Below are 23,077 nucleotides of genomic sequence, written 5' to 3'. Positions count from 1 at the left end.
CGGAATGTTCGAGCCCTGGTCGGGGCGCTGCGATGTGCTCTTAGGCAAGACACTGTACTCTCACAGTGCCTCTCCCCACCCAGGTGTATGAATGGGTACCGGCGAATTTACTGCTGGGGGTAACCCTGCGATGTATTAGCATCCCACCCAGGGGGGAGTAGCAATACTCCTAGTCGCTTAATGCTACGTACGGAAACCGGGATAAGCTGCGGTTGTATGGGCCACTTGGTTCGGACACAGACTTTACCTTATAGGTGGGATGTTACAAGAATCGAGCAAGTACACGATCAACTCAAACAAACAGAACCGTTCAAAAAACCAACCAAACAAACAAGCAAGCATTGGATTACAGATTGAACTGAAAGTTTTATTGATAATAACGAAAGGCTAAATAAATTGAAGATTGTAAACAATACCAGCTTTTTGGTCGAAAGATAAATAACATGTCAGTATTAAAATGTACAGGGGAAAAGGTAAACCCTCGCCTTTGATTAGTGACACAGTCCTCGCTCAAGCCGCTGTATTTAAACTTTGCCTGTTCTTCCGCGATTTATTTAACTATCGCTAGATCGACATTGAGAGCTACAGAGAGGTTCTTTCCTCCACAGGCGAGGTGTAGCTATTTGCAATTTGATTATATGCATACACGTTTATTCTAAAATTATTAATTCTAGGCAAAACCACATAAAAATAATACGCCGATTATTGTAAGAAACCATTATGACAAGATTATAATGGAATTTTATGACAAGGCATCCTTGAAGGCAGTCGCCCCCAGGCTAAGGCGTTTGACGTATAAAGACTATTGAGCTTCCAACCAATCACGATTAACCGACATCGGGACGTCACAGTTCTTAAGTGTACTCTACATTACACTCGCCCCTTTTAGATGCGCACCATCTCACTTGTCACATCGCGTCGCTGTCAGTGAATTTTTTTAATTTTCCACCTCCTTCCCTTCCCCCTGCCAGTGGATTACTGCCGTAGTTTACCTATATATTTTGTGCTTTAGTGTTTTATTTACATTTTAAGTAGGTGGTGGTCTCCCCCCCACCTTTGCTGAGTAGATATTTGTCCAGTGTATATCGGCAGATCTTGAAATAAACTTCGTCACCTTAGGTGGCCAAATTTACTCCAACCAAAGTCTCTGTATTTCAATAAGTAGCCCTCAGCAAACGAGTGCGACGCCATGCAGAGCTCTTGATCGCGTATAGTTTATCCTTTTTTCCTATATTGTTATAAAATGCCTTGTTATAAAATAATGATTAAATTCCCCATCTCCCTTGAATTGTTTGATTAAATCTAAATGGTTGTATTTAAAAGGTGGATATAAAATGGAAAACAACACATAAAAATTGGGCATAAATAAGTCTGTGTTTCAGACTTTCAGTTAACTGAAAGGGTTAAATAAAGGCTTTAATTTAGGTAAGACTAAAACTGCAAGGGACCGCGAACGATAATGCTGCTATTCGTAGGATCTACTGAGAGATCTGATCAGCAATAAAATGAAATAACAAACAGCTGCAATCCTGCTGTATCGGTTCCAGTCGTGGTGTTGTCTCGCAAAGCCTATTTTCACGTAGTATGATCAGCCTTGCTTGCAGCTGTTTGTTATTTAATTTAAGGCCTTCAAAATCGTGTCAATAATTTACTGTTCTTCTTCTCTTCCATCTCTACAGTTGGCTAGAAACATCGTTCGTAGAAGAAAATCCAACGTTGAGTTTTCCTAGATCGAGATCGCGAGCCTCTTCGTCGGTCTTATGATTTTGCTCTTGGCTTTCTTTTCCTTTTGCCTCTCCATTGATCTGCGTTTGTGGCAATTGTTCTTTTTCCTCTTGAATTCCCTCCATGATCTTTCGTCCGGCGTACGTGATGACACCGAAGAAGACAAACCCGAACGCCATGATACCAACAGACGCGCCTATCAATGCTTTGGTCAGCGGAACGATTGCGTAGGCGCTGATAAGAGCGACTGTATCCAAGACATAGATAAGACCTGCGAGAACTTGGCGATGGAAGTGACTTCCAACGACAGACCCAAGAGGGGCGCCTAACACAACAATCGGGACGCAAACTGCCAGGTAATAATAAGCATCAGCGCTGACTGCCTGCTGGATCACTTGGCGCCAGTAAAAACCAACAACGGTGTTTCCCGCCATTAGGACAACGGAGGTGGGCGTGGCGGTTTTTTCGCTGACACGGAAGAGAAGCGTAAGGATACTGAAGCTGCAGATGTCCACGCCACTTCCGGCGACGGCTGAGAAGATTCCACCAATGAAACCAGTCAGTAGCAGGACGATCAGCTTCCATGGCTTGAAGTCTGGGATGGTCTTGAATGTCTTTCGCTTGTGGTAAAGGTTCAACAGGAATAGAGCAAAGGCGAAGGAGAACCAGACGCAGACAAAACCAATTTTCTTCTGGGGTGGGGTAAGGTTAGGATCAATGAACTCCAGACCAATGGCCATGCCAACGATTGCTCCAAGCGAACAGAATATTATGGAATGCCATTCAAGCTGCACCCGCATCCAGAAGATGGTGAAAGCCGCTGCCGTCATACCGCAGGACTGGATCATCAGTGAGAAGTCACGTGCCACTGCTGGAGCTATACCGAAAGCAAGAGTCATGACGGGAAAAGCAACCGCGCCTCCACCTTCACTGGTCATTCCTATGAAGAAAGATTTGGATAAGGTCAGATCCAGCCTAGTCCCATAGAATTCTTTCTTGTTCCAGGTTTAAGGTTCGAGCTCTGGCTGGGCTCACTGTGTTGTGCTTTTAGGCAAGACACTTTACTCTTTTAGTGACTCTTTTCACCCAGGTGTATAAATGGGACCGGCAAATTAATACCGGGGGTAGCCCTGCGATGCGGGAGGCACGGTGGCCTAACGGTTAGTGAGCTGGACTCCGGATAGAGCTGTCCGGGTTCGAGCACCGGCTGGGGTCACTTTGTTGTGTTCTTGGGTACCACACTTTACTCTCATAGTGCCTCTCTCCATCCAGGTGTATAAATGGATACCGGCGAATTTTAAAATGCCGGGGGTTACCCTGCATGCACTAGGGGGTAGTAGAAATACTCCTAGTCACTTAATGCTAGAGAAACCGGGATAAGCTCTGGAAAAGTGGAACACTTGTGTCAACGCAGACTCTACTTTTACAGAGGAATACATGTGATTTCAAAACTATTTATTGATTGCATGGACATAACTCTGATGAATAATTAACAAATTTTACAACACGCATTGTTAACACGGACCCTGATCGCGGTTAAAGGGACACTGTCATCAGTTTCACTTCAAAAACTCAAGAGCCTAAAGACATATGGAAACTACAAATAGTGGTCTAATTTTGTTAAAAATCATCATGCAAGTGTCCTGAAGCGATAAATAAGTGATATTATTGTGATGCTATCAGGAACTTTATATCTCAACTTGAAAAATTCAGGCTGATTTTTTCAAGTTTTGTCCTTGTGGACTGGAAAAACGCCTATTATAAAACTATTATCTTCGCTCCCTTCATCCTTCAACAGCAATTTGCTTTATATCTCCATCTTGATTTACTAGGTGCATGTCATGTACGAGAAAAGCTATTCGCCAATTTTAGTACTTTTTACCGGAAATCATTAAAATCCCAGTGACAGTGTCCCTTTATAGGGATTATGTCACGGAGATTTCGCAGTTTTTTGGTCTAAACTGCTCTGAAATTAGTAGAAGGCAACCTAACCCCCCAAAAAACAATATCTTTGAACATCTAAAGAAATATATAAGCTTCATTTGTGGATAGAAATCAATCTACGGCTAAAAATATCGATTTTTTGAAGACGCGCGGAAACAATTTGAAAACGTTTGCCTAACGTTTTCAAATTGCAATCCGTTTCCATCCGCGCCATCCGCAGCCAATAATGCTAGTTAATAGTTTCAATGCTCTAATATAGCAATTTTTAATAAAAATGGACTATTATTTCTAGGTTTCATGCGACAGAAATATAAATTTTGGCTGTTCAAAAATCTGGTAAAATCCGTGCCATAATCCCTTTAATAGCACTTTTCCTACCTGCAATCATAGATCCAAAAATCATCGTTATGGAGATGAAGTATCTGTCAGGAAAATGCTGCCAGAAGTCATACTTGATTGCGCAACTCCACCATAGCACTTGATAGAAAACAAATGGAATGGCCACGCCCACCAGACGGCGGTGCTTAACCATGACCCTTTCATGCCATGGAGCATTCGGGTCGAGCGCTTCAAGGGCTTTGGTCTGAGTGTTGTTTAAAGCCTGACCTGAAAAGTAAAGGATCATTATGATAATTTATTTTTTAGTAATTACGATAATTTATTAACATGTAGTAAATTATAATAATCCATTTTCGTATCTCGAAGTGTACGTCCGTCAGATGTGAAAAGCAATGTACTGTTTTGCTAAGAATTTCTGTTATTTTGCACGGTCTTACTGTTGCATAATTAGAGCGTCATCGTGGTAAAACCAAAAACAAAGCACATCACATGTGGCCAATCACAGCATCCTCAAATGATGCTGTATACTAATAAGAATTAAACTCGAATTGAAAACTTAGAACGGATGCTAAGCGCGGGAAAATGCATCGGCTTGCTGTTGATTGGCTAAAATACGTCATGCGACTTTTTGCACCCAATTAGAGAGTGTAGCAAATGAAACCCATAAAAAAGCACCAATGAGACAATGAGCTTCTTGAATAATAATAAAAGAAAGTCATGGTAAAGAGGACAAGGAGCTCAAAATTATTTACGCTGAATTTCTTGACACAAAGAGACTATTGGAAGCCTAAACAAATCTTGGCGCATTTCAAAATTTTCTCGTGGGTTTTTTGTGGAGCTCCTTAATCGTTTTTAGCCTCGGTAACGTATTCACTAGGAGCTCTTTGCTATTCCTAATCAAGCCAGCTTCCAGTTGGCTTGATTGCACAGTTGATAAGCGCACTGCATCGGTACTAGCCTCCCACGCAGTCGTTCTTAGGGGGCGATCGTGTTTCACTCCTCCCCACGATCGCCCCTAAGAACGACTGCGTGGGAGGCTACACCGGTACCGCAGAGGTGATGGGTTTGAATCCTGCCTAAGTTGCATACACAACTGCGATAATCTATCATGTGTTAAATCTTCCTCCCGCAGTTCAAACATATGACATTTTATATATTCACTTTCAATAATAAATGATTTGTAAATGTTGTTACCTTCTAAAAAGTACTTCTTAAGCCATTCTATCGGGGTTCGTTTCCTCTTCTTTACTTTTGCATTCACACCAGGGTTGTTCTAAAGCAAACAAAAATTCAGTGTGATCAAAATCGTGTTTCTCTTTTAATTGTTTTTACATTTTCAAGCAGACAGATGATGAGAATAATAAAAAAATCGTCAGCTGGGGAAATTGCCTTGAGATACCAACAAATTATAAGACTAACATTAACTGAGAACTGTATGGCAGTAAATTAGGAAAAATCATACTTTATAACATTGGAACAGAAAACTTTAATTGGGCTGATTTTCTTGTTTATTTTTTGGCTTGTTTGAAACCAATTTACCACTACCAGTTGGTCTGTGTTCTAAATTTAAGATAAATTGAATATATTTGATTAATGGGATTCTTATAGCCTAGCCCCCAGGCAAGCTAGTCGCACGCGATGGCAAGTCCACTGTCACGGCATTTCAGAAAAAAAGGTTGATATTGCTGTTAGATACTGAATTTATTTAATGTTGATTGCGTCATCACGGCAAAGGATTATGAGTCAGCATACTTGTGTTTACTCCCCATGCTAAAAATACAAGTCAAGATATTTGTGTATTCTAACGGATACAATAAAAATAAATATATATGGATAAAATTCCGCTCGTGTACGGAAAGCTCTCATCCGGCAAAACGGACTTCATTCAGTTTACTGCTTGTCAAAGTTTTGAAACTTCGTTTTTCCTCTAACAGATTTTAGATTGATTCCCGGTAAAACTTAAGTGTTTACTACTCATGTATATACACTCGGAAACGAGCCATCATAAGTATCCACTGAGAGTTTCAGCTCGATCTAATGGTCTACATCTTTACTATGCTTGATTAGTTTAGTATTGGCAGCAGACCCAAACGACGCGAAGCCACGATTGAATAAAAATCAAAAATAAAGTAACCAACATACAGCGACATAATCACGATAAGAATCGCCTCAACATATTTTCGTTTTTGTCTGTGGCTTAGCAATAACCCTGTAGCATTCGTTAGGTGGATTCGAGGCAATGAAGTGCTCGGATAATTTAAGTGAAATTAATCACTCCTTGCAGGACAGGCTGAATGAGCGTCACTAGATCGTTTACTCTCAATTAAGCGGGCGCTAGTTGGCGTTGGTCAAAGATGTATAGGTAAGTCATGTTCATGCATGTGTGCCCATGCATGGAAACGCGATTTTAAGAAGCCCTTTACTTGGAAACCCATATCTTTTTAGCTGCATTTCCGATTTAACTTTATTACAACAAAATCATCCAAGAAGTCACATTTAGGAGAAAGAAAAGTTCTCTCACAATAAAACACTTCTGATCCACAGAGCTGTCCAGACACATTGCATGTTATTCATTATGCCTTGTAAGAAGGCTCAATATTTTTAAGTCACGCTGCGGGAATAATCAGCACGGAAAATAAAAGGAACAGTAATATTGGCTTTCAATAGTAATAAAAAATGCGCCATTTATATTAACAATTATTTAATGTAAGCGCGTCATTACATTGATGACGTCAAATGATTCAGCTCCCGTTATTATCATGCAAAATATCTTTTCTTTTGCGACAAAGACCTATTTTAAAAAAACTGAAAGTTTCTGCGGATTTATATTTCTTTTTCTTTTTTCTTTGTGGTTTTTAAACAATTCTTTTGCCAATAGTCAAAATAATGTTTCAATGTGTCAGTTTGCTGGCTGGAGTGAGACCACTCTAGAACAAACATATCTCAAGTGGTTACGGCTTCATTATTAATTTCCTGAACCACAAGCTCAATATACATATAGCACTACGTTAACGGTCTGAGTATTCGCCTGTACTAAACTAAACAAAATTTTGACAACAGAAATGGCTGCTCGACTTCAAGATGGGAGAAAAAGACTTGACAATGACTTGGTTGAAAAATCAGAAATTGTTTATAAATCGCGTGCGTATTGCAAATGTCATGTTATGTATCGCTTCGCGACAGGGCAAGAAAACCGGAAAAATCACAATACAGCACAATTTCTTAAGTATTTTAAGATACAATGCAATTTTCAATATCAGACGGCGTTGCAAAGTACGAGGGACACGAAACTTAGGGCCAAAAAAAAAGTGTATGGCTTAATGCATAAAGAAAACAAAAACGTCTAAGATTGTCCAAAGAAAACGGGCGGTTGTATAAATAAAACTTATTTCGAGAATATACCATCAGGGTTTTCGGTAATTTAAAATCTATAAAAGAGTTCCTTTCAAGGTAACTAAAAATTTTGTAAATGCTTGTTAAAAAGCAAAAATTATTATTCGAATTTGTCGATTGAAACTAAATTCGAAAGATACGTAACATCTCTGGGCTCCGAAGAAAAATGCCGAGAAAACACATTACCGAGACGAAAAAGAAAATTGGAAAAATTAGGACCTGGCATTCTTGGCGTAAGATCTCAGGGATTTGGTCCATCCCCGGAAATCTTTGAACAACGTCGTGCCATTAAAATTTAGTCTTTATTCTAACAGATAAGATTCTTTATTATGAAAAGATTGAATAAAGTAAAATAAAATAAAAAATAAGAAAGTAATATCTCACTTGCTCGTGTGGTGTTTGATTTTCATAAGTAAATGAATTCCATTGCACATGGCCGAGTGTTGGAGAATGCGGCGGTCTTTGATTGTAGTTTCCATCTCCAGGAAAATCAATTGCGACTTCTCCGTTCACTGTGCTGTCCTTACGATCCATCGCAGCTCTCTTTTCTTCAGATAAAAAGCTATTAACGGCACCTAGAAAGATTACAAGACATGAACTTACATCTCCAAGCGGGTGCGACCAAGAAACTGGACCGCGCGTACGAAATTAAACGGGAAAATGCTCAAGGGAGCTAGCACGCGCTACCCATCAATAACAGAATGTTCTTTGAACTGCTAATAAATAAAATAATTTCCTGCAGACATTTAACATGTCAAGTTATGTAAAAGTACAGTGTCAATACAAATTAAATAACAAATTGTGTATTCCTGACAAATTCATTTGGATTAAAAGTGTCACATACCTCAAACTTTGTCCGGCTAGCAACGTGGCAGTTCAGGTATGAATTGCTAGAGTGATGTATTTCTTTATTTAACGTGTTATGGCAGATAAAAGAATTAATTTTCATCATGATTCTATTTGTAGACAAATTGACATAGACTGACATTAATTGTCAGTAAATGACCGAAATGTGCGATATTGGTCGATATCTGTGTGCGTTGCCATTGGTTAAGTCTTAATATTCCGAAATCTATTTTTTCCTGTAATAAATTAACGCACTGTCATGAAGACCTTTGCATGACCAGGAATAAAAAAAATATCGACTTGAAGATATTGCACTGATGTGCTCCTAAACGCGCGACAATCAGCGCTTTCAACTTGCAGTCTTGAAAAAGCGTTAACCGTTCTTTTAAGCCTGGTTTTCACTTGCGACGCAAGCACAAGCGCAAGGATAACAGGTCTTATTTCACCGTGAAAACGGCTTCAACGCTAGCAAAAGCACAAGTGCACTGTATTTTGATGCTCGTGCTAGTGCCTGCGGCAAGCTCAAGCACAAGGGTCAAAATTTGTCCTTTTTGCGTGATTGCGCTTGTGCTTGCGTCGCTAGTGAAAACCAGGCTTTAGCTTTTTGTTAAAGTAAAATTTATTGATTCACATTCAAATTGCAACTGCGTTATACAGGTCTAACATCTTTTAAGAATGCAGCTGCCACGAGGAGTGAAACTGTATAGTTTCAGCATTGCTGCCCTTAGATTCAGCAGGTCAGATTTGTCGTAAGTTTCAAAACCACTAATTGTCTGGAAATGTTGCATAAACAATAGGTTATTTGCACGATGACGTCACCCGGGCTATAATTGCCAGAGTCTTGACCTGTTCCCTTTTAATTGTACGCTAGTAACTCCTTTGTACTTGAAATCTCCTTGGAAAAGTGATAATTTGGTAGTTGTCGCTATGACCATGTTTTGTACAAACATCCTTATCAAACAATGGACCCATACATTTGTGTGTTATAGTTTATTGGCTTAATACATCACGCGCCATCAGCCACACGAAATTAAAGATAAATCGCAACAACAAGAGAACAGATTTTCAATTATGAACCGAAGCCAGCTAAAACTATCAAACTTTTCGAGTGTTCTTCCAGCAACAGCGACTGACGGCTTAACAGGGAATAATAGGATAATAAAGAGGCCCTGTTATGGTAAATTCCGACAAGCGACACGGCGTTTAAAAAGCGACATGAAAGAAATAAATGGCGAGGAACGACAAAACTTTTATTGAAATAGCGACAGCGAAGGAAACTCATTTTAAGAATTAAATAAGAGTACTAGGGTGAATCTCTCGGTTTTTTTCAACGACAATGTTTTTCATGGGTACATTTGTCTACCACTTATTTCAGAACAGTTTGGGCCAAAAATCTTCGAAATCCCCGTGACGTAGTCCCTTTAACAAGGAATAATAAGATAGTAAACCCACGCAAGGACTGAATATGTGGGCGGTTGCTTTTATAAAAAAAAATACAATTTGTAGTGCGACCGTGACATCCGTAGACAAGCGGACGGATGTGGCGACACAATCCAATATAAGTTTATTTCGTCAATGTTCTTCATACTAAGTGTTTGTTTGTCTTCGATTATGTAGGTAATCAAAACTATAACAAATCTCTAGAATCTGATTGGCCATCAGCAGCTCGAATTTAGCCCAAATAGACAGTTAACGCGTCATGCTTGTAATTGGACTGTACGCGTCATTTAGGAGCACCCAATCGACTGTGTCGGACCGTTTCGGTGAATATCTGTTCTGAAGACCTATAATCGCCTACAATTTTCGGGTTAAAGTGTGATGAAAAACTGGAGATTTCTTCAGCTCAAACTTTCATGACATTGGGAAAATAATGCTTGTTGTATTCGGAGAGAGAAAAATGTCGTTTTGGGTATGAAAAAACGCCAGCTACGATTTTCGAGAAGGCAACAGTGGCTCGTAAATTCGGTTAATAATATTTCGTTCCCTAAAATTTTCTGAAGTTTGAATGCCAAGCTAGCGTATCCGAAAAGATACACTTTCCTTAGCGTTTAAAACTAAGGCTTTAATTCGCACAAAAAGGACACGAATAACATAAAAGCGGTGTTCTTATACCTATGAGACCTATAATAAAATGTTCTCGTTGGGTGGCCCAGTGCGCCCGCTGTATTTTTTTGTTTCTCGTGGATCTCGGTAAAAAATCCGGAATCATCTGGTATGTTTTTTTTTTGGTTATGGTTAATATTTATAGTTGTGATTTACTGGTATACAGTACTTTGTGTCGCCCAATTCTGTCTGCGGATGATACTCATGGTTAAATAATGTATCAGTCAATTCCAAAACCGCCCATGCCCCCCCCCCCCCCCCCCCGGGCAAACACCCGGGCATTTGACTTTTTCGAAAAATTTTGGTCAAATTCCCCGCTATGTTGGCAGTTTCGACGGTCAAATGCCCCACCAGTCAGGGCTTCACAGAGCGTCAAATTTCCCACACTTTACGGATTTTAAGACAAAATGAAAAAATACAACAAGACGACAAAAACATCGATGTTTACTTTTCGCTCCGTGTAGCTTAAAATCGCTCTTTCTAGCTCTGCTAATACGTTATCTGCGAGGGGTTTCTTGAAAATACCTTATAGATATTAAAAACGTGAAGAATTGTCTTCTGACAACAAATTCACAGTTAAATGTTTTTCGATTAAGGTAAAAGGATACGGTAACAAAAACAGAGGTGGAATCATGGAATAGCACGAGTACCGTGAACATTCGTAGTCGCAGTGAATGAACGGATGTCGAGATGCTTTAGCATATATGTGACTGCTGACCCTTGTTTCATCGATGGTCAAATGCCCCACCGGGCGGGCGAAGTTTTGCGTCAAATTCCCGGCTATACGGAGCTAACCTCGAGTCAAATGCCCGGGGTATGCCCGGGGGGGATCGGGCGGTCTTGGAATTGACTGATACATAAATTAGACTCCCGCTTCGCCGTCGTCTGATTTTGTTAAGTACTCGTATAATTACAGACCCGAGTGGAAACTCATAAGGGGTGAAACGTGAGTAACACAGCGTTTGAATATTCACGTTTGCCAAGTACATATTTGGAAACACGAAGAGTTTGTACGCGAATGTTTTATACACGTAATGATACACGCAACAACATTTTTGGTTTTGCGGTGAGTTACTTTAATTCCAACCTAAGCGCCGCAAATTTCGTACATGAAACTAAAGAAATTTATTAAGAGTATCAAGCTAGCGCCCGCTGTGAATTTAAGCCAAACATTGCAATTTTGTTTGGTAAATTTTCTCTCGTGATTTTTCTTAATAGAAATGAATATGCAAACGCTTTGTACAATACAAATCGTAGGGAGTTAAAAGTTTCAACCCGTATGGGTTTCTAACTCAACTTAGTCCTGTAACCATTATTAGTCTAAATTACTTTTAAATTAACTTAGAACTATTGTACATATTTTTATTTATTTTTTTTTTAAATTTCTAATTATGAATTTTTATTGTAAATAGTTTGTAATTAACTTTCGTTTACTTGTATTTTTTTTTTTTTTTTTTACATTGCTGCTGAAAAGCCCTTTTTAGGGAGCGCAATTAAATTGTATGTATGTATGTATGTATGTATAGTCGACTACATCCAATGAGATCGGATTTGGACACGATAAATTGAACTGCACTGATCCTGTCTGCAGTTCAACATGGTTACACATTGTCTTGCGTAGATCAAAAGTAACGACAACACTGATCGAAATAGACTGAAAAGAAAACTTCGCCTTGAAAATAACGTACATAGTCGAAAACGTAAGCGTTTTCTGTAAACATTTTATTAGCTTGTTTGCCCCTTTTTAAACGAAACAATCAAAATAAGCCCTTGAAAGAAGCGAAATATTCAATATCAGTAAGAGGCCAAAAATTTCCCATAATGAAACCACAAAAATACAATGTATGAAAATGTAAAAAAAAACTACAACTCTATCTTAATACAAAGAACCGCAAAGCCTGTGATATTTTGCATAAAACAAACAAACAAACAAACAAACAAAAATCAAAACCAAAACTACAGGAGGAGAAAGGGACCGGTGGATAATTATTTAGAAAGCAAACTACGCTATCCACTGGAAAGCGATTTAGCCGTGAATAGCTTTATCGATCCTTTGAATAACTTCATTGCTGTAAGCGTTTCATCACAAATTTTGTTACGACAAACGTCGGACGAAAATGCCAAGTGTATCACCCTCCTGCGAAATGAATTATTCGCCTCGCAACTTTTACTTTGGTTGACCAAGATACAAAAATGCAGCTTGATCTTGCGAGATTATTTAACTGTCCTCGGTGCCCTTAGTCCTTGGTCGCTTGCCCCCTTCTTTATTTTGCTTCCCCCTCACACCGATTTCCCCGTTTTCCTTTACTTCAATTCCCCCTCTTAACATATGTAAAAAAAATGTAAATATGTGATCATAGTGGCCAAGCACGTAGCTTCGATAGCTAGTTTAGGCATGCCACTCAAACAGACGAAACAAATATTACAAAATAGAGCGATTTTCGATTGTTTGTCATAAAAACAAAACCCTAGCAATCACTTTGGCCAATCACAAAGGGTAAAAACAATACAGTGAACCAATCAAAATTCGAAAAAAAAATACTGACCATGTGTTGCTAGCTACGAGTCGCCGCCGTGCAACTCGGGGCTCGAAAAAGTGGTCACGTGAGCAACGAAAATAGTATCACGTGATCAGTATTGAATAACACAAATAACGAAGGTCAGCTATCGACAGTACAATTTGATCTATAATACTCAAGTAGTGTTAGTACCCAACGTTTTGTAATTTTAGTTTTTTACAAATTGGGCAACAAGACCACACCACAAGTTCTAAATGTAAAATGCAGTAAACTCCGATTAGTAAATTTGAGACAGGGGCAGATCCAGAAATTCCCCCCCTCCTGCATTCTAGGAACATTAGTGACGAAATATTTAAGATTTAGAATGACAGATTTTTAAATTTCCCAGACAAAAGAGGTGACCTCGGCCCGTCGTCCCCCTTCCCACCCGAAATCCGCCTTTCAAGACCTTTGAGAAATGCTTGTCTCAGAAGATCCCGCGAAGGTAGTGCAGACCACTGAGAACTTACTTGCCTAATTTCGAGATATCAATTCTGAGGAAATTAACTAAAAAGTAAATATACTCAATTCAGTACGGTGGTGTTTTAGGAGCCATATGATGCTATAGACCCTGCTGTACCATTGTACCACTAACAAGAAACTTAATCGATCTTTACTCTTTTTAAGCTTCTAAAAGCGTAACCAAGCGTGTCTAATAGCGTTTATAATGTCAGCGTTAAGAGTTGCTGACTAGCTTCCATATGCTTGTGGTTTAGATCCTTGTTTCCGAATCTTTAACAGAAGTGACCTGCACATCTACCAATTTCTCCTTTTCCTCTTCAATTCCCGCCATGATCCTCTGTCCAGCGTACGTTATTAGGCCAAAGAAGGTAAATCCGAACACTATGATGCCTACGGACACTCCAATCAAAGCTGGGGTGAGCGGTACGATCACATACGCACTGATGAGAGCCACGGTATCTGTGATGTAAACAAAACTAGCCAGAATTTGGCGATGAAAGTGGGTTCCTATGACAGAACCAAGCGGAGCACCCAACACGACAATCGGGACACAGACAGCTAGGTAATGATAAGCTTCGGTGCTGACTGCCTGGTGCATGACCTCCCGCCAGTAAAATCCAACCATGGTGTTTCCCGCCATTAGGACGACGGAAGTGGGCGTGGCTGTCTTCTCCGTGATGCGGAAGAGAAGCGTGAGGATACTGAAGCTGCAGATGTCCACGCCACTCCCCGAGATGGCAGAAAAAATTCCTCCCATGAACCCAGTCAGTAGAAGGACAAGCATCTTCCACAGCTTGAAGTCTGGGATGGTGTTGTATGTCTTTCGCTTGTGGTAACGGTTTAGCAGGAACAGGGCAAAAGCGAATGAAAACCACACGCAGACAAAACCCATTTTCTTCTGGGGTGGGGTGAGGTTAGGGTCAATAAACTCCAAACCAATTACCATGCCAACGATTCCACCAAGCGAGCAGAATATTATGGAATGCATTTCAACCTGCACGCGCATCCACAAGATGGTGAAAGCCGCTGCCGTCATACCGCAGGACTGAATCATCAGTGAGAAGTCACGTGCAACGCCTGGTGCTATGTTGAACACGAGTGTCATGATGGGAAAAGCCACCGATGCTCCACCTTCGCTGGTCATTCCTGTAAAGAAAAATATGTGATGTCAGATTTTTTAACATGTCTTCTAAATGGAAAACTAAACAACTACTTAATCCCTGAAATGGGAGCGGCCGAATCTCTAAGCGGCAGGAAGGCTACAGGAACCATAAAAGACAGGGATCTTAAAAAACCCTACACCAAACAAGAACTGACGCAAGAGCCACTTAACACTAGCACGTGAGTGAGTCCCAGTCTCCAGGCTCGACCGTGCAAATTTTCGTAGGTTGCCAGGTTTCGTTCAATGTTTCGCAGAAGCGCTGCATAACCAGTATTTTTAGACGCAAAATACTTTTCATTGACAATTTGTTGAATAATAAAACAATCCTGCTCAATCTTGTGGAAGCAAGTCAACTCGGCCCACGGCCTCGTCCTCAATTCTTTTCGACCTCTCGTTTTTGTCCAATCTGGCTTCAAAAATTATTCTCTGAAATGGCGGTAAGCTGTGTTATGTAATTTAAATCCTTCCTTCCTTTAACCACTGTTTTAACACTTTCAGTAAATGTTTATTGATGTATCCTGTTGCTCCTAGGTTAATTACCACACATGTATGTAATGCTTTGGCGGAGCTCTGTTTGCTGGGACAATAAAGCACAGCACTGCCATTTGTGATATTTTGGCCGCAGGTGTGGCCGTTTATTTTTATATCATGGGTAGAAAGCTAAAATACAAAAACCTAATAGTATTGTCCCAGAAAAGGTGAGGGCGAACACGCCAGCCAAATGCAACAACAACAGAAAGTGGGGAATGGAGGAAAGGGACAAATTTCCTTCACTTGTTGAGAGCATTGAGCGAAAGAGGAATGCAACCAGGCTTTCGTCACCTGAGAACCCATAACATTATATCCCGGATGACCGGAACTCCCTAACCGGAAGCTGAGAAAGAATTACGTAACAAGCTGCATAAAATCATTTATTTTTTCAAATTAAATATCCATTGGTGACGGCTGTTAAACAAAAATTTTTTTACCTGCGATAATAGAGCCAAAAACCATTGTAATGGACATAAAATATTTGTCAGGAAACAGACGCCAGAAGTCGTATTTGATAGCACAACTCCACCAAATCACTTGAAAGAAGATACAAGGAATGGCCACGCCCATCAGACGGCGGTATTTTACGATAAGTCTCTCGTGCCATGGAGCATTCGGGCCGAGCTTCTCAAGGGCCTGGGTCTGAGTGGCTGTTAAAGCCTGGCCTGAAAAGTTATAGACAATTATGATAATTTATTTCCATAAAATTATGATGATTGCTAGCGAGCCTTAGCGAGACAGCACAGGGTGTTCTCCAAAGTTTCGGGGTGTCAGAATGGGCACATGCATACATGTGAGTTTATGGGACATTATGTGGGGTCTTATGAAGAATACCATCCTGATTGCTCATGTTCCACGAGCTGTTTATGATTTTAATGATGGACTGTCCTTGCGTTTTCTAAACGTGGCGGAATTTTTGTCTCCATCTTTTCTGAAGAAATGTTAATTATTGGCTTTTATCATTGTTTTCAAATAAAAACATCACTTTCGTAGCCATTTACCCCAAACAGTTTGTTTTAATCTTTGTTCTACCCTTCTCTTCAGCAAACGAGTGCGACCCATGCAGGGCTCTCGATTTCGTAAACTCCGAATAAATGCCTCGCAATAAAAATTAGATGTTAGCATAGGACTTGAGAATTCGGGATGACTATGATTGATTTGCAAACTTAGTTACCTTCTAGGAAATACTTTTTAAGCCATTCTAGCGGAGTTCTTTTTCTCTTTACATTTGCATTCTCATCAATGTCGTTCTGAAAGAAAAAAAGTTCAATGTGATCACAATCTCTACATAACTATCAATACATTGCCAAGCAGGCAAATAATGAGAATAAAGACAATCGTCGACTAGAGAGTATTGTCTTGATGTCCTAAGAAATTCTCTTCTCAAACTCATTAATAATTCATCAAGTTGAGAAAGAAAATCATAACCATGACGGTGGTTTGGATACCCGGCCATAATTAGCATAGATTTTTACGATTTACTTCGTTTACTCCGTAGTTTTCGTTTCGATTGAGAAGATATATCAAACACTTGAGACAGTGTTTCATCGGCTATCCAAACACCTCGAATTTCGTCAAAAATTCTTCGCTGTGCGTCATATTTTCAACTTTCTTCTCGGTGTTCGGATTTCCCGATGAAACACTGTCTCTCGTGTTTGATATATTACATGACAGATTTTTTTTTACAAAAGGTTGCTTGAGTGAATCTACATGGAATAGTGATATGAACATCGACAAATAAATAATTAATTCGAAAGCGTGTTCGATTCTCTTTCCCTCGTTTAAAAGACTGAGTCAAATTTCACTTTCGGTTGGGTCAAAAAGCGGCCAGGAGTATTTCTATTCCCCCTTGAATGGGATGCTAGTCCATCGCCGGGTACTCCCCCCCCCCCCCAGCATTATGTCGCCGGTACCCATTTAAACACCTGGGTGGAGGAAGGCACTATGAGAGTTAAGTGCCTTGCCCAAGAACACATCACAATGACCCCGGCCAGGGCTCGAACCCGGACCGCTCGACCCGGAGTCCGGCGCACTAACCGTAAAGGTCTCCGTGCACGTAGGGACATGTTGCAGCAACATGTAGCAGCTAAAAAAATCATATGTTGTTCACACTGAGGGGACATGAAGGAGGGACGATTTTGATTTTGCGACAGTTTTGTCCCTGCGACATGTTGCACGGATTTCAATTCGTCGGACTGCGTGCAACATGTTGCAGGGACAAAACGTTGCAAAAATTCGTGTTGCACTTAGGCCTTTCTCGATTATGCTAGCATTTTTTTCGGCATTTTTTGGGAAAACGAGCATTTTTTTTCGTTTTTTCTTGAAAAAGAATTGCTAGCATTTTCTGTCATTTTTCATGACTGTGATCCAGATTTCAGCACTCAGAACTTAGAAGGATAAATAATCCTAAAGTTTCACAATTTTGATTACTTAATTTGATTGTTTTCTGTCTGTTTCGACTGTTTGTGCGTTGTGTTACTTGTGTACTTGTGTTGTGTTACTTGCGTGTGTCTTTTTAATTTTTTTTTTAAAAAAAATTGAAATTTTTTTTTTCTATTTTTTATTTTTATAAACAAACAATTATTAAGTATCTGACCTGTTGTTGATATGAGCATATAATGTAAGAGTTCGTACGTTTTGTTTGAAATAAAACAAAGCATTCTTTGGAATTCAAGTGGCATTTTTTAAAGAAATCAGGCATTATTTTAGCATTTTTTTGGCTTTATGCGAGAATTTCTAGTAGCATTAAATGCCAGTTTTACTAGCATAATCGAGAAAGGCCTAGTTGCACGCGCCAAAAATTATCAGCACACACGAGGGGTCATGTCGCTGCGATATGTCCCCACGTGTGCGGAGACCTTAAGGCCAAGGCGCCTCCAAACTCCACATATATTTACGTTCAAATTTGTCTATAACAAAAGAGATATCTCACTTGTTCATGTGCTGTTTGGTTTTCAATGGTAGATGAATTCCACTGTACATGTCCAAGTGTTGGAGACTGCAGTGGTCCATGACTGTAATTGTCATCTGCTTGAAATTCACTCGCGAATTCTCTGTTCACCGTTGTGTCTTTCTGTTCCATTGCAGCTGTCTTTTATGCAAAGCTAAAGTTTTTTTTACAGTACCTGGAAAGATCACAGGATGTTTAATTTATCTCTCATCACAGGTAGCCAAAGCTTATGATACGACTGATAATAAATAAAATGATCTAAAAATATCAATTGTTTAGAAAGTGGCTTTTGTGGTTTGGTTCCAAATTGCATATGATTAAATGCAGAAGAGCTCGGGCCGCGGATGGTTCGTAGAGGTTTACCACTGGAATATTGTCATTTTACCGGGGAAAAGATGTAACATTGGGTACTTTTTCAGCATGTATTTTTAGGGTGACTATCGAAGCCTTTGAACTTGAGGCGTTTTGGGTGCAAAATGGTAAACTTTGAGAATTACAGCTCATTTCATCAACACGGGTCGGCATTCTGACGGCTCAAGTGTTCGACACTTTGATAGTTGAGAGCAATTTTAGAAGTAGCATATATTATGCTAATTTTCACAAAACAATTGATATTTTTAGATCATTTTATTTATTATCAGTCGTATCTTAAGCTTTGGCTACCTGTGCTCTCATCTTAATTTTTGATGCACATTTTGATGATAACTACCGCATTTCACCCCTTTTTCGTTTCCTTTTACTTCTTGCCAAAAGCCAAGCCTCTTGCATGTGGAAATTGTGCGTTTGCGGTAATTATTATAGAAAGTACTGTAGCCAGATCAAATTCAGAATGACGGCAAGCAAAAATTTGGATTGCAAAGCCCCGCAACTCGAATAGGCCATTTTTAAAAATACCTTAATACTCTTTGTTGTCCCTCCAAAATTTTGCATAAGCATTGTTTTCAATTTATCCTGCCGTCCCAAGAGAAAAAGAAAACAATGCTCACGGTGTGCAAAAATTTGGAGGGACAACAAAGAGTATCATGGGATTTTTGAAAATGGCCTATTTATGCAGTTATTTCATTTCTTAGCATTGTGCAACCGGCTTACAAATGTCAAAAGTCCGGGCTGTTTACATTTCATCATATCATGATCTAGCAGGCATTTTCAGGCGTTCTAATTTCGCGAAAATTCGGTAGCTGTATTTCGCGAGTATTAATTTTCGCGATTCCACGCAAAAAGTGAACGAAGTGTATTTAATTTCGCTATTTTGTCAAAGGTTTTAGCTCCTAAACCCTTATCTGAAGGTTCAGTTAATAAATTAAAAGCGCTTGTCAAGTTGCATGTATCAAATATATTTACTGTACACCCAATCAGAGGAAGTATGTGTTCAAAAACAAGACCAGAAAGAAACAAATTGAAGAACAAAAAATGACAATTTTAATGCAGAGTAAGTACCAGAAAGCCATTGACTCGCAACTTGTATAATTCATGTATGTTTCCTTTGTAATATGGTATTAAATTACGCATGCTTAATTTTCGCGCACTCTTTTTTACGAGTATATATTTTCGCGGTTTTTTCCAAAACGCAAGAATCGCCAAAATAAATACACGCGAAAATTAGTAAGAATACGGTAGTAGAAACGGACTTGTTTCTTTTGTCTTTTACACTTAAAAGTACATGGAACTTTGTATTTTTGGCAGCGTAAAACGGTGACCGAGCCTCTATGCAGTAGAAAAATAAAGCTATGCACACACTAGGGGACTAGTCGCAGGGACTTATCCCTTAGTGTGTACTGGTGAAGGGATTGGCCGATTTGTGGGACTATTGGTCCCTGCGACTATTCCAAGAAATCAAACCAGCTTAATTCGTGGGACTAGTCGCAGGGACCAAAAATATGGTCCCTGTGACTAGAATTTCGATGCAAAATATGAGTACACACTAGGGGACTGGTCCCCGAAGCAAGTCCCTGCGACTAGTCCCCCAGTGTGTGCCGGCCGACCTTAAAGATTTTATCTTTAATTTTGTAAGAAACCAAACTTTCATGTTGCAATTGCAGCCACAAATATTCATAATGAAATATAAACAACAAAAGTGTCATTTAGATTTTTTACGTGCTTCAAAAACCATTTTTCATTCAGTTATTCATTTTCGGTACGCAATTGTAGTGCCTTGCTCTCTCAAAACCCAACCATGTAGACATTGGTGATGGTGAAATTAGAATCTTCTCTCTAAACGCAAGCATTAGCGAGTTAAACCTGAAAGAAGAGACATGGTGCCCGACAAATTATTCCGAACAGTAGAAACGGACTACAGTGCATGGAATTTTGCGTGTTTCGCAACGGTAATGGTTTCCATAAGCGCGTAAAAAGGTGACATTGACAATATGCGGCAAAACAAAAAAAGACACTGAAACTGCAGCAACGCATATTGATGATAAAAACCTTAATTTGAAATACTTCGATTGAATTGGATTCGCAAAAGACCGGGCCACTGCAGTTAAAAAACAAACAACACTTGTAGGAAGCCCTAAATTGAGGGGAGTTGTTCTTGTACATGTTCAGGATTCTCATTCCCAACCTCTGTAAATTTTTCCTTTTTAAAACTTTAAAGTATATAACAGGGTGTCATTCTATTTTCTTCTGTGTTTGTGTGCCTATCCATTGATTGGAATAAATTTTTTAATGCTTATTTACTTTAACTCCGAAAACCAAGCCCTTTGCCTGTTGAAGCATTTGTTTTGCATTAAAAGCTCTTTTCTTTGCGTTATGCAACTGGCGATCAAAGTTCGCAGCCTTCTTACTCTCATAATGTCCACTGCGCGTAGCAGCTGTTCATCAAATATCCAGCAGACGTTAGTGGTCTCGGGGAAAATAAGAATTTCCTCTTCAAATTCTTGCATTTACAGGATCAGTCCAAGAGCGACAAAAAATGCACCACAAATTAAATTATTCCCAAAAGTAGAAACGGTATTTCGCATTTTTAGCCGCAGTGACGATTCACGCGCGTAAAACAGTGACTGAGATTATATGTGGTAAAATAAAGGAAGTTTTCTTTCTTGTAAAATACCAAACATGCTGAAATTACAGCTACAAATATTCATAGTAAAAATATATGCAATAAAGTGTTATTCGTTTTTTAACTGTAGTGGTCTATTGCTAATCCAATCGAAGTCTTTCAGAGTAAAATATTATAAATTAGTTATCATAAAGTTATTCTTGTTCTTTGTTATGTACCTGGCGTACGGATATCATTCAGTTTGTAGACTGTTTGTAGTTCCTTGCTCTCTCAAATTCTCTAATTAAACAGCAGTTGTTATGCATGTAGCAGGCATTGGTGACGTTGTTATGCGAATTTTCTACCCAAACGCAAGTTTTTTAAAGAGATGGTGACAAATTATAACAAAAGAAACGAGCCAAAGCGCATGAAATTACATATTTTTGGCAACGGGAATAAAATTACTTTTGTAAGCACTAAAAATGTTGACCGCGACTACATGAGTCAAAATAAACATTATGTTTGCCGTGTTGCTTTCATTAGGGAAAGTTTATGTGGTTACTGTAGATGAAAGTAAGACTCGAACGGCCAGCAAAAATTAGGTACGTATGTCATGCCAAGGGAATATATTCGCTTGGCCATGCAGCTAAAAGTGGCCTAGCGGATTCACCGAGTTCCCTGCCGTTACGTATTAACCTTATTTCAGGTTGAACTTGGTACACAACAAAATGTACGCTTTCTAAAGAAAATCAAATAGAGCTTGACCCATGAACAGCTGTCTTTGCAGTGTTCTTTGGAACTATATTGAGATCTTATGTATCTTGATCCGTATGTTAGACTATGTTGAATCCTGATAACTCGAACCCTCAATAACTTGAGCCTCCAGCTAACTCGAACCTTTTTGGATTTCTCTCCAGGTCATTTTCTTATTTTAATTATTTTTCTTTTCTAATTTTACCCTCGACAATTCGCGCTACCTCGAACCTTTTTCAATTTCCCTTGAAGGTTCGAATTATCAGGATTCAACTGTAGATGACATTCTCCCCGAAGCGCAGGATCAAAATCTGCAGAAAATGGATAAAGGACCGCGGGTTTTTGAGCTGCAGTCTCTTCTACGGTACAAAGAAACAGACTGGAAAAAAACTAGTTAGTCTGTGACTTATCTTACCTGACTTTTCCGACAAGCATACAGACCGTTGTGAACAGGCTCCCTTCTCTGAGGGTGTTTTTGCGCACACAGGGAGTTAAAAGTCTTTCCACCTGTCCGCCCTCTCGTAATGAATTATGCTAAAAAGGTAATTATCAGAAATGTATCGGCCTGTCAATAATATTTGCTGACACTTATTTTTTTTTACTGCTACTATTTTTTTAGCCCTTTTGGGAAAAGCAGTGAGAACTAAAATAATACACGGGTGGGCGAAAATATGAAATTTCAACTCCGTGTTCAATTCAAGATGTCATGACCCTGGGGAGGCAAGGAGGGGGGGGGGGGACTTCTTTTTCCAGCAGGTAGTGTAGGAATGAGTAGCGCAAAGTGTCCTTCTCAGATGTTTATGAAAACTGTCAAGTCGCTTTACGGATAGGGTAGTGTGGTTTCAAATTGGGTATAGCATTTTCGGTCAAGTCTAGAATAGGGTTGCGAAAACGAAGTAGGGTAAGATCTTCAGCAAGCCTGCCGCACACCACCACCCACATTTTTGGGGAGATCCCCCCCCGGGATCACGAGAAACTACCGCATATCCCCAAGCAGTCTTGTATTTCGCTCTAGAAGTAAACGCTAAGTCCAAGTTCGGAGTAAAATTAGCATATTTATACAATTGTACAAGGACGGGTATGTTAAAACAATAAAGGAATTAAACCCATGAACACGCTGTTTGTTTTAAAAAGAATAAAATAAAGGCTTATCCGACAAAATGCATTTTCATGACTGAAATTCAGAAAATGAAAAGCAGACAAGATGCTCGAAGAAACGCTATATTTCGGTCTATCACGGAACCATCGTCAGGCGTATAATGCGCATAGAGTGCAAAAACTCTTAAATAACAGGGCACAGTAGGTGTAACACTATTTAAATAAAAATAGTTCAC

At 39.5% G+C, this 23,077-nt stretch overlaps 1 protein-coding gene and 1 pseudogene across 2 annotated transcripts; both read right to left on the bottom strand.

Annotated features, from left to right (window-relative positions):
* Positions 1-346: 346 nt before the first annotated feature.
* On the bottom strand, positions 347-8,302 carry LOC144628894 (uncharacterized). Of its 2 annotated transcripts, none has more exons than XM_078487007.1 (5): positions 8,246-8,302; positions 7,786-7,976; positions 5,203-5,281; positions 4,048-4,275; positions 347-2,665 (listed from the first exon to the last, which is right to left on the bottom strand). In XM_078487007.1, exons 2-5 carry the CDS (start codon positions 7,933-7,935, stop codon positions 1,674-1,676), a joined length of 1,449 nt encoding a protein of 482 aa, XP_078343133.1. In that variant the 5' UTR covers positions 7,936-7,976; positions 8,246-8,302; the 3' UTR covers positions 347-1,673. The 2 variants fall into 2 exon arrangements, with proteins under 2 accessions (XP_078343133.1, XP_078343132.1); XM_078487006.1 differs by lacking the exon at positions 8,246-8,302 and adding an exon at positions 8,089-8,136.
* A 5,268-nt stretch (positions 8,303-13,570) lies between these two features.
* LOC144628790 (uncharacterized) lies at positions 13,571-18,145 on the bottom strand (annotated as a pseudogene).
* Between the last annotated feature and the right edge of the window lie 4,932 nt (positions 18,146-23,077).

This window comes from Oculina patagonica, chromosome 10, assembly GCF_052425735.1.
Source record: "Oculina patagonica isolate OP01 chromosome 10, crgOcupat, whole genome shotgun sequence".
NCBI lineage: Eukaryota > Metazoa > Cnidaria > Anthozoa > Scleractinia > Oculinidae > Oculina > Oculina patagonica.
Note: the sequence above shows the minus strand (reverse complement) of the source record. Positions and strands in the feature narration are given on the sequence as shown.

Coding starts and splice junctions, on each gene's coding strand:
- LOC144628894 (XM_078487006.1), bottom strand. Junction 5,282..7,785: donor ATCAAACACCACACGAGCAA/GTGAGATATTAC, acceptor TGTTTGCTTTAG/AACAACCCTGGTGTGAATGC. Junction 2,666..4,047: donor TTTTGGATCTATGATTGCAG/GTAGGAAAAGTG, acceptor CTTTCTTCATAG/GAATGACCAGTGAAGGTGGA.